Source organism: Myotis nattereri (genome assembly GCF_964212035.1).
Source record: "Myotis nattereri genome assembly, chromosome: 6".
Lineage (NCBI taxonomy): Eukaryota > Metazoa > Chordata > Mammalia > Chiroptera > Vespertilionidae > Myotis > Myotis nattereri.
Window position 1 is genome coordinate 42,809,498 of NC_138081.1, and position 12,381 is coordinate 42,821,878.

At 35.7% G+C, this 12,381-nt stretch overlaps 1 protein-coding gene across 1 annotated transcript in view; it reads right to left on the reverse strand.

The window, feature by feature from the left end:
• Positions 1-1,985: 1,985 nt before the first annotated feature.
• Positions 1,986-12,381, reverse strand: part of IBTK (inhibitor of Bruton tyrosine kinase) — an 85,608-nt gene continuing 75,212 nt past the window's right edge. Inside the window, exons 27-29 of the mRNA XM_081095090.1 lie at positions 4,669-4,740; positions 4,125-4,257; positions 1,986-3,239 (exon numbers count right to left, since the gene is read on the reverse strand). Of these exons, the coding sequence (XP_080951216.1) occupies positions 3,108-3,239; positions 4,125-4,257; positions 4,669-4,740 (337 nt within the window). The 3' untranslated portion in view covers positions 1,986-3,107. The remainder of the gene's footprint in view (positions 3,240-4,124; positions 4,258-4,668; positions 4,741-12,381) is intronic.

Sequence of the window (12,381 nt, forward strand, 5' to 3'; positions counted from 1 at the left end):
TTTTTTAAAGTTCTCATTTTGTTTTTATTTGAGAGGGAGGAGAAATATCAATGATGAGAGAATCATTGATCAGCTGCCTCCTACATGCCCCCTATGGGGATCGAGCCCACAACCCGGGCATGTGCCCTGACCTGGAATCGAACCATGACCTCCTGATTCATAGGGTGAAGCTCAAACACTGAGCCACGCCAGCTGGGTAAAGTTTGTTCTAATTTTGAATACATTAAATTTGGAAAGATGTTACCCATATATATAAAGGTTACTTGGGATCCTCAATAATTTTAATCCATATAAAAGGGTCCTGAAACCAAACAGTTTGAGAACTTCTGAAAATGATCAAGGACTTTAAGCATAGTAGTAATAAAAATGAAATGGTAAAGATTAAATAAAAGATAACTCAAAGAACTGATATAATATTAGGGGCAAAATGGGAAAGGACACAAAGAATAAAAGTTCAGCCTGAATGATTTAGGAGAATAACAGATTAAGAGATAAGGAAATTAAAAAGAATTATGTTTTGACATATAAAATGTCAGCCAAGCCAAGTAGAGACATAGATGAAAATGAAATATATAAAGGCTGAGATACAGCTGATGATCATATGTGTAGGAAAGACCAGGCTGTTTTGGTTTCTTGGATCACTTGTCTCCAATTCCTTGTTGGAGGATTCTTGTTGTTTCTTCTGAAAATAATCGCTTATACCACAAATTCTAGAAGCTTCTGGGTTACATTATTTTTAACAAGTGCTTTTAAAAATATTTTCTTAGTGGCAGTATGGTGTAGTTGTAGGAGAACCAGACAAAAGACAGAAAACCTCATTATCGTTACTCACTTTCTCTGGAGTTCACATTGTTCAATTTATAAAATAAAGGGGAATGTGCAAAGATAATCTGTAAGGCTTCTTCAGATCTAAAATTTTATGAAACAGCTATCAACCCCTTATCATGAACACAGACATATCCCCCAGCCTCCAAGAGCTGCGGAACCAAGCCAGATATGACCCAGCAATACCTTTCTCAATTAACTGCATCTGTTATTGCTCCTATGTAAACTAAGACTATTGTTAAATTTATTGTAAAAGCCACCACTTTAGAATTTGAAGAGAAGGCCTGGATCTTCTATTCTGTCAACAAATTTGACTTTATCTGACTGGTAGACTTCTTGATTTTGCAAATTTTAAGCATATCCTGCTCTGACACCTACTTCCTTCCCCTAACCCCCCTACCTACCCTACCCCATTCCAGGCTAAATAGTTTCATGATTGTTTTGCTTAATCTTAAGAAAACCAATCCTGTCCATTCCACTGATCCTTTAAGTTGCCATTTGCTAGAATTTCTTTAATTCTATTATGTCTTTCTTGAAGTCATGGGATTAAAGATGAACTAATAATTGCAGGCTGAATGTCATTGTTAGGGAAAGAACACATCAGTTTCCTGGGCCTTTTGGTGCTATCTTCATGGAACTGCTTATGAATTATAGTTTCTAGCAGTGCTTATCTTTCATTTTATCAGCAAAATAACTCTTCTTTCAATGAAATTTAATAGGATACCCTACAGTATAACACAAGCCATAAAATGCAACTGCTGACTGGGGTTTGTTGAGGCCTAAAGCCCCACAGATTGGATCAGCCCTTGTCCCTCCTTCAGATCTCATCCAACAAAGGCCCTTTAGGTGGTGCCCAGGCAGCATGAAGCACACATAGAAATCCATAGCATTGTTATGTATTAAAGATGTCAATGCACATGTGAGAATCAAAGTTGCAAATACATTACTCAGAAGGCCTCTTTACTGCAACGTCAATAAAACATCTCAATTTACTCAAACACATAAAACTTTTTCACAGGTGCATTTTAGGGAAACTGCCCTTTTTTAAGAAGTCATGTAATGGATACAGCATTCACTTAAAACAAATACTGACTATAATAACTAGTAATTCCTCCTATAATAGATGACAACATAGTACAAAATATCAAACACACATTAGCAGCGATCAAGATTAATTTTTATTGCACATTTGCTTACAAGTTTGCTTCTTTCAGATAGAGCTCAATTTTTTAATTAGTTTCAGCAATTCTTCCATCATCTGAATTACAGCAGTGAATTTCTTGCATGTTCCCCTAGGCTCATGTCCCAGAAAATAGAACATTAGCCTTCCCTATCTGTCTAGATACTGGAGCATAGACAACATTTCCTAAAATTGTAACCACTCAAAAACAAACAGCATACTGTAAAGAAAACAATGCGTATGTCTTCATATAATCCAGGCTCAGAGAATTTCTGATAACATAATATTATAAACCCATCTTCTTCTAAATTATTTAATTCTTTTAATGTATAATTAAGCACTGATTTCAGAAAATTTTAACACTTTGGAAAACTGATTCTCTCACAATTAAGCTTTTATAAGGTCTCCCCTCCCACTAAGAAACAACCCCAATGACTCCAAATCTCATTAAGGAACTATTATCTTAGATTAAGCTGTTAGTAGTGTTCCTATTTCCTTTCCACCGTACTCCATAGTTTAATGCAAATGGAGAATATGCTATCCAAGCTGAATAATATGGCATCTGAGCAGATCAAACTTTAAACAGACCAGAATGTTCATAGCTTAATGAACAAAAAAAACACAAGAATGGCAAATTACTATGGTAAACACAAAATTTTGGCCATTAATGGAGCAAAAAAGTAATGGCTAAATACTCCTACTTTAAGATAATCAACATTATAGAAAAAAAGAAGTGACAACAGCTATTTGGCAAAAATCTTCTAAATTATCCCAAGTTTTCAAATGGGAAGTTATTTTTAATCACTCAGATTTTACATTTCAATCACTCACGCTTTCCTTTTTAGACCTATTCAGAAGAAACTATTCTATTTAAACTTAATCTAGTTTTTCCTCTGACACACTTTTAAAGAAAATTACTAAAATCTCGAGTCTAAGGAATTTTTTAATCACTCAAATATAAGCTTAAACTGCAGTATAGACATGAGATCTTTCTTACTCTATCTAGAATGATCTTGTTACCAAATTTGTGAAAACTCTTTTCCACAGCTTTTTTGTATGACAATCGCAATTTATGAAAAATGCATCTCAATTCCACAGCAAACTAGCATCCATGCTTATTCCACATAGGTACTGCCAGTGGTCCCTGCGGTGTCCTTTCAACAATGACAAACTCATCAGGGTTGCCAAGTGCCTCATAGAAAACCAATAAATCTTGTATTGCATGCTCCTCAATCTGAAAGGAGGGAAGAAGAAAAAAGAGAGACTTGTTTTACTCCTTTAATTGCCAACTGAGGAGGAGGATGTTAGCGTTCCATTTTCCTTCTGTGGAACTACCACTGTCTATACATACAACATAGTGGAATTAAAATTAGGCATCCTACTATCCCCTTGGCAAGGAGAAGCCTCGAGGCCTCAGCTAGGATAATTAGATACACACCTTTTCTTGAATTTTAATGTTGAGTAGAAGAAAAAAGAAACTGAAAATAGTTGTTAAAATCCATTCATTGTGAGATAATTTACAGGTCTTTGAACTTTTGCTTCTCAGATCTCTAGGGCAACTGCGGGTCTTTGTTTCCAAGCCTGGCTCTTTGGTCTTTCAGCTTAAGTCTATGGAATCTTAATATCCCGCAAATAAATTTTCTTTTCCTTAAGTAAGCCAGAATTGGTGTGTGTTGCTTCAAGAATTCAATGATTCTCAGTGAACTTCCAAGGCAGGTGTAATATGCTAGATAATGCCAAATTCTCTACAGGTCACTCTTAAAACAGTCCAAAGAATCACCAGTGCTAAAAATGTTAGCATTATCAAAATTTATTAGTTCTAAATTAGTAATCCTGAATATGTCAATACTTAAATTGCTGAATCTCAGTTTACTTTTATATTGCACTAGAGGCCCAGTGCACGAATTCTTTCATGGTGGGGGCCGACTGGCCCTGTCCCTGGTCGAACTCCGGGTTGAGGGGACAATTTGCATATTAGCCTTTTATTATATAGGATTTGCATTTTAATCTATAAACATATGCACCTACACAAAGCAAAAAAAAATAATTTCTTGAGATCTAAGGATAAAATGTAATGTAGAACTTCCCTAAATTAAACACATTTAGGCATATTCTTTACCTGAATCAAAGCCAAGGGTTTTTCTCGACTTCTGGTAAGTGCTGCTTCCTGTTGTAGTTCCTCTTCTACAATAGATGCAAAAGTGACTGGGGCTACCACAGGAGGAGCAGTCAGTGAAGAAGATAACCAGGGACTGAAAGAATAATAATAATAATGAGTTTTCATTCATCTTCCCGAAGTTCTGCACACAGTACCTCCTTTGAAATACTCTAACAGTGTTACATTTTTTCCCCAGTGACCTACAACATAAGGGACCTGGGAACTTTTGCATTCAGTTAACAGAATGATGAGGTGAGAAACAGAAAGGAAAAGAACTAATATTTTATTTGGTTTAGTGCTGTAGAGAAAACTTTGGAAAACTTCAAAAAGTGGGATGGGGCAGAAGCAATTTAACAACAGAAAGGTAATTCAAACTGTGTAGCACAGCGTACTCAGAAAATACATTCTATTCAATATCATACTATCCCCAATATCCTAATATTCTCTTTCAGTGCTAAGCAATGGCCTATCCTTGGAGGTCCCAAAGCTAATCAATTAACCTCACTTGTGATTCTCTAGAAGGGGTGCATCTGAAACGTGGCTGCCTTCTGGTCCTGGGGTGCCATGAGTAGAGCATCTGCAAAATGAATGCCAAACAGAAGATTAAAACTTCTAGTAACATTAGTAACACTGCTTATTAACAGGATTCCAATGGGAGAATGTAATCCCAAACCAGGGACAGATTAATGTGTGCAGTTAGACTTACCTTTATTTTTTTTTATTTTTTTAAATATAGTTTATTGATTTTTTACAGAGAGGAAGGGAGAGGGATAGAGAGTTAGAAACATCGATGAGAAAGAAACACTGAGCAGTTGCCTCCTGCACACTCCCCACTGGGGATGTGCCCGAAACCAAGGTACATGCCCTTGACCGGATTCGAACCTGGGACCCTTGAGTCCGCAGGCCGACGCTCTATCCACTGAGCCAAACCAGTTAGGGCTAGACTTACCTTTAAATTATAAGCAAAAAAAAAAAATCTATATGTACTTATAAAATCTTATATATAATACACCATAAGGGAAGATATTCATGGAGCCATTTATTGTAATCAAACATACATTAAGAAATGAAAGACAACTTTGTGAAGAATGTTTTACATTAATATTTTGACTAAAAAGTGATAAATTTGCACTAAGTTCCAAACATCGTTTAGTAATAATGTTGATGAGATACAGTAGGCACTTAACTCATATTTTTATCAATTAGCCTAGGTTGAAATTAGTTTCATTATACCTCTTTTCTCTTAAAGTTGAAGAACCTATCAATGACATTAAAAGAGCACTTACTTGTATATAAAAACAAGATAATTAGCATCTAAATTTTGTGAGCAACTAAAATATAGTAAATACTTTGACAAGCTAGGGACTATAGATAGGAAAGAAATATAAGATATGATCTCTACTTTCATGAAGAAACAACATATAAAATGACATATAATACAACAGAAAAGAATTTAAGACAGTGTCTCACAAACTGAGGTGTAGAGACCATAAGGACCTATATCAAAAAGATTTGGTTATTTGAGAGGGTCCCGAGCAGAAAGGGGTGTGGGATGAGGAGAATAGGAAGCATTTCTGTACGGGGGAAAATTAACAAAGGTACCACAGAGATGGGCCTAACTGTGGAATTTTAGAGTGAGAAAGGTACCTAGAGATTATCTAGATTAATCAAGTGCTCTCTTTCAGCAATGACCAAACATAGACCTAGACGGGTTTAACAACAAAGTCTGAGAGTGAGCAAACAGGGCCTGAAATATTAACTTCCTGATTCATTTATGTACATCTACTAGGTGTGTGGCAGCACTGTAGTGCTGAAAATCAAGTTGATTAAAACTCAGAACTTTGGTAGGGAAATTTTAAAATGTATTAAGCAGTGATAAAACATGAGAATATTATAATTGATATCTATACCAATATGTGCAAAAAAAACTATGGATTCACAGCTGAAATTAATAGGGAAGAGGACATATGCTGTTGGCTTCACTGAGGAAATGGCATTAAAACTGAGGAGAGTGACAAAGGTTTTGGTCATACAAATACATGGACAGGTAAAAGATTGTGGTGGCTTTAAGTAAAAGTAAGCTGTTCTCTTCAATAGAAGAGTATGGAAGAGATTAAAAGGGAAATAAAGTTACAATGAAACAGAGGAGCCAGAATGCAAAATGCACTGAAAGCTAGACTGTTTAGACCTTATGTGTGGGCAAAGCTACTGAGAGTATTTCCGTATACTTATTTAATCTTTGCAATACTCTGGGAAGAAAGCATGTATTATTTCCCTTATACTAATGAGGAAACTAAGACTCAGAGCATTATGTATTTTGCCTGATTCACAAATTGGGTAAGTGGCAGAGACCAAACTCAAACCCAGGCCTTTTTCAGAGTACGGTATGTTCCGTTATCACAAAGCTATCGTTATTTCTAGTATTCCCCTTAGTCTAGAATACATTCCACGACAAATGTCTTCTCATTCTTTAAGGACTGCCTCAAATATCACCTCCTCTCTGCTCCTACAACAAAATTACTCTTATACAGCTTCACATGCTGTATTATTATTGTTTATAATTCTGTTTTACTATTAGACAAGTCTCTCAAGGTATAGGACTGTGTCTCACTCATCTTTGTATCTCAATGTCTAGAAGAACACCTGGAACATAGCTGTTTATGAAAAAGTAATTACAGAATAAATTACTGAGGCAGAAAGCCAAAAGATTTTAAGAACGTGATAAAAGCAGAGGGCCTAGCCTGTGATCTCAGTGATTGAGCGTTGACCTATGAACTAGAAGGTCATGGTTGGATTCTCAGTCAAGGCACATACCCAGGCTCAATCCCCGGTAGGGGGCGTGCAGAAGGCAGCCAATCGATGATTCTCTCTCATCATTGATATTTCTCTTCCTCTGAAATCAATAAATATATACACATATGTATATATACATACATGTACATATATGTATGTAAACATACATGTACACACATGTGTATATACATAAATATACAAATACTTAAATGTATATTTAAAACCAGAGGGTTTTGTGTGTGTGTGTGTGTGTGTGTGTGTGTATTAAAGTTCTTTATTCCTTTGGATTACTGTAACTTTTTTCTTTCAGATGTAGGTGATGAAGTACAAATAGGTATAGTCACAGGTTAGTTTTAATGAAGTTCTATGATTTGCTATCTACTGGATACCTAACCTATGATATCCAAAGTCTCCAGGATGAAATAAAAAAACAGGAGGGGAAAAAAGCCAAAAATATGATCTAGAAAGCTGCTGGGATAAACATATGAGATGATGAAAATCTAGATTAAAATGGCTGTAAAATAAATTTTAAAATTCGACATTCTGATGGAATAGATAACTACCTTAGAGACTAAATGCAAATTCCCTTAAGTTCTGTGAAAGGACCTACAAGTCAGTCTAAAGCTGGAGATAACAGGCCTAACATAGTGACATAATGGTGATCAAAAATCATCTTGGTGTCCAGAGATCAGCTAAAAGGTTTTGAAACTTTCAAAGAAATGGAAAAAATAATAATGTGGAACCAATTATTATTTAATTGTTAAAAAGCAGCAGCTACAAGCTCTCTTAGAAAATGGTATGTCACTGGCTAACAGAATTGAATATTTGGACTAAAGTATCTTATGTAGGCCTTGTTAAATCAAAGTTAAGCAATCAGAGCTTAAGTATAACAATTATCTATGAAACATTTTGTAATTTACAAAGTCCTGTCATATACATTAGTAAGTCTTATAATAAACCTACAGGATAGGCATTACTATTTTTATTTCATATATGATGAAGCTGAGGTTCAGGAAAGTTCACAAAGGCCTATTGTAAGCATTAGACTAAAACTCAAATCTGTTTCATTCCCAGAATTCTTTCTAATAATTTTTCAGTGGATAATCTCATTAATTATAAAATTATCCAAACAACTTGAAGTCTATCAACATTTCATCTTTTAAAAAATATACATATTTTTTATTGATTTCAGAGAAGGAGAGAGACAGAAACATCAATAATGAGAGAGAAGTATTGATCCATTGATTGGCTGCCTCCTGTATGCCCCCTCCTGGGGGTTGAGCCTGTAACCTGGGCATGTGCCCTGACCAGAAATCAAACCTTGACTTTCTGGTTCATAGGTCCACACTCAAACACTGAGCCATGGTGACCAGGAAACATTTCATCTTAGAATGAAGTGAAATTGTTAAAAATAAAAAAATAGAGATATGATTAAGCAAGTATAAAAAAATTCTAAAATTTCAGATAATATAGCATTATTAAGCTTAAGGTATTTGCAACACATTGTTCCAATAAACAATGTGTATAAACTTTAGTCTTCTGAAGAGAAAAACAACTTTCCAGAAAAATCTTTCAAATATTTGTTCAAACTTAAGACCATTAATCTTGCTGAATTTAGACTTTAAGAGAAAACCAAATTACTTCTTGCTCACACAGTTGACTTTTTAAAAAAGAATTTTGTACTAGCTTAACTACAAATAAGATTAGAGCTGATATAACAATTCTTGTCTCGTAAGTAGTTTTTCTTACTAATTAAAAACACAAGATCACATGTTCTGCTCAGAATTACACAAGGAGGTATTTAAGTGAAAGGAAAATGAAAGAAAACATTTTAAAATGAAAAAGAACACATAAGTAATAATAAACAAATAGAAATTGCATAAATCTCTCTTTACTACATTTTTACACCCCCAAATAACATTGCCATTCTTGGATTTCACTGGCCTTGAGGTGGGGAGGGGAGGAATCACATTTTTAACAATTAAAACAAGAACGTGTGATAGGTAGAATTTCTTGAGATAAATCCCCTAATCTCTGCCCCTAACCTCACCCCCCGGGGCCCAATTCCCTCAAGGACTATAAGGATTCCCATCTTCTTGCTTTAATTCCCACCATTTCCTCTATTTACACTGTCCCTTCTCTCTTCTTTTAAAAATTCCATTTTATGTTCAAAAACTTGGGCAATGAAATGTATTAACATTTTTTCTATTATTATATGGCCATAAAGATAATGATCAAATATTTGGGATTGAATACATGAAAGTATTTATGAAATAATACAACTGTGGCCCAGTCATTTTTTTCCTTCTCTGAACCACTCATCTGGCACTTAGTCAGATATTGCTCTATGACTTCTTTAATACTATTAAACTGTATGGTAATTCCATTCTCGTTCTGTCATTTAACTTCTGTGTGTGCATATTTAGACTTACTGAATACATTTCAAACACATTTAAGGCTAGGCCCATGTATTATAATTTTACATATATCCAAGAGGCCAGCAGAATTTTGTCCATATATCAGGTGCCCCATAATTCAGTGAATTAATAAGTATTTTACTTTGTTATGGTTTATCATTTCCTTTTAAAAAACTCACTTATGATTACATTATGACCTATGGTGAAATTAAAATTGAAAACTCAAGCTGTTTTCTTTCCCAGTGATCAGATGATAACACATTGCTATTTAAAACACCAACTTCCACTTCTACCCAACGTATGGATGGCATAATACTATCATATACTCCTGTCACTAAAATTTCCAAAATAGTACAATAGCACATAACACCATTCACAATTAAGAGCCCTGATGTTATAGCACACTCTAGTGATCAACTATGGAACCACATGTCCTTAAAATTGTAGAGTTCCATAAAAATAAAATTATGTATCCCTGCCCTGGCTGATGTGTCTCGGTTGAGCGTTGTCCCATACACCAAAAGGTTGCAGATTCAGTTCCAAGTCAGAGCACAAATCCAGGTTCAGTCCCCAATTGGGGTACATACAGGAGGCAACCAATGGATTTTTGACATTCCTCTCTCTCTAAAATCAATCGAAGCACATTTTTAAAACATTTATTTATCCAACGAAAATAATAAATTTTAATGTATAGTTATATTTAAAAAATGAATGTAATACTTCATACATCTAAGGAATACAATATCACTTGCTATATTACAAATGTTACTTGAAGCAGAGCTATAATTTTATTTCATTTATTTATCCTGTCATTCAAAAAATACTCACTGAGCACCTACTAATGCTAGGGAACATTCTGAATATTGGTGATGAGCAAAGAGATCAATCTTCCTTGCTGTCACTGAACTATGGAGTTGAATATACAGACATTAAATACTTATAGCAGAAAACATTAAAGAATCCTACTAATAAAAAGTGTAACTGAGAAGTGTGATGAGTGAGAAGTGCACTGAGGACATACATAACAGGAACCTAACCCAAAAAGGGAAGTCAGACTTTTCCAAACAATATGACTGAATAGAGACTGAAAGAAAGTCAGAGTCGACTAGTTAAGAAGTAGGTAGGTAGAGAGAAGGAAATGGCCCGGCCTACATGGCTCAGTGGTTGAGCGTCGACCTATGAAACAATAGGTGATGGTTCGATTCCCAGTCAGGGCACATGCTAGGGTTGTGGGCTTGATGATCCTGTGTGGGGTATGTAGGAGGCAGCCCATCAATGATTCTCTCTCATCATTGATGTTTCTCTCTCCTTCTCCCTTCCTCTCTGAAATAAATAAAAATATATTTAAAAAAAAAAAAAGAATTGGCATTTGAGAAACTAAGAAAAGGCCAAGATGGCTAGAATACAGAGATCACATTAAAAGATAAAGCTAAAGAGGTTGGCAGGAGCCAGACTAGGTAGGCCTTGAAGACCATGTAAGAATTCTAGCTTTTATTCTAAGAGAACTCAAATCTGCATTTTAAAGAGAACCTACTGGCTCAATATATTGAAGGAAAGGAAGAAAGGCTATGCAGGACCAGTTAGGAGGCCTACTCAGGTGACCAGGTGAAAGATCACAAGTCTGAATGGGGGTGATAACAGTAGAGATAAAGTTTAGTATATGGATTTGAGAAATATTTAAGAGATAAAAATGGCATGTCCCGGTGACACACTGGACATTGGTGAGGAAGATGGATATGTCAAATGCCATTTATCAAGGAAGAAAAATAGGCTGTTTAATGTCTTCGCTATATATTTGTTTGATTTTGGTTTTATGAGAGAGGTATGAGGAAAATATTAAGTTTGGATTTGAACATACAGTTTAAGGTGTTTCTGAACATCCAAATGGGACAGAGATATCAAGAAGGCAGTTGGATAACTAAGTCTGAAGCTCAGATGATGGATGTGGGCAAGCAATATAAACGTTGAGTAGCTGATAACTGAGCATAATCTCATGAAATAGATGGTATAGAAAGAATAGCCTATATAATAAAAGCCTAATATGCTAAGTGTCCAACAGTTCGACCAGTTGCTATGACACGCACTGACCACCAGAGGGGACAGACACTCCGATTGCAGGTTAGCTTGCTGCTGGGGTCTGGCCGATGGGGACTGGGCGAGATGAGCCGCACATGCCCTGGAGCCTTCCCATGGTCCCTCCCCGGCCCTGATTGTGCACCAGTGGGTTCCCTCAGCCCAGCCTGCGCCCTCTTGCAATCTGGACCCCTTGGGGGTCCATGCACCGGGCCTCTAGTAAAGTGATATGAGAAAATGACCTGTAATTGAACTTCAAGTACAATGAGTCACATAAAAGTCTATGTGGTTAGCAACATGGAGGTCACTGATAAACTTAGCCTGAACTGTTTGTTTAGTAATGGGACTGGAAGCCAGAATATACTATGAAGTGAGTGGGAGCTGACAGCTCTTTGGAGAAATCTGGCTGTGAAAGGAGTAGGGGATTGGTAATGATAGGATAAGTGCCAGAAGAAAGTGTGGGGGTTGAGCGAGGGACTGATTACTTTACCCAGACCACATGAGAGTCCTGAGCATATTCAAAACCAGATGGGAAGAACCTACTTAAAGGGAAAAGGCTGAATATCCACAAGAAAAGAGAGGCTTAATTCATAGTTTAAGGATTTTGAAGTGTAAAGGGGTTAAGATACAAGCAAAGGTATAAGTATTAGCCTTAGATGGAAAGGATAACTCTACCTCAAAACAAAAAAGGAGGGTAAGATGAATATAAATAGAAGCAGATTTGTGTGTCTCACAGTAGGAAAATAAAGACGTTGCATTTCTGTCTATTTGAAAACACAGTCTACAGGATATCAGTCATTATATATCTTACAAAACCAATGATATTCTTAAGTTTTTCTTATACAAAAAATACTATATATTATATTCAGAGGATAATAACCAAATTTAAAAAAAATTTTCTAATTAAAAAAAATTGTCTGGAATAGATGTACTTA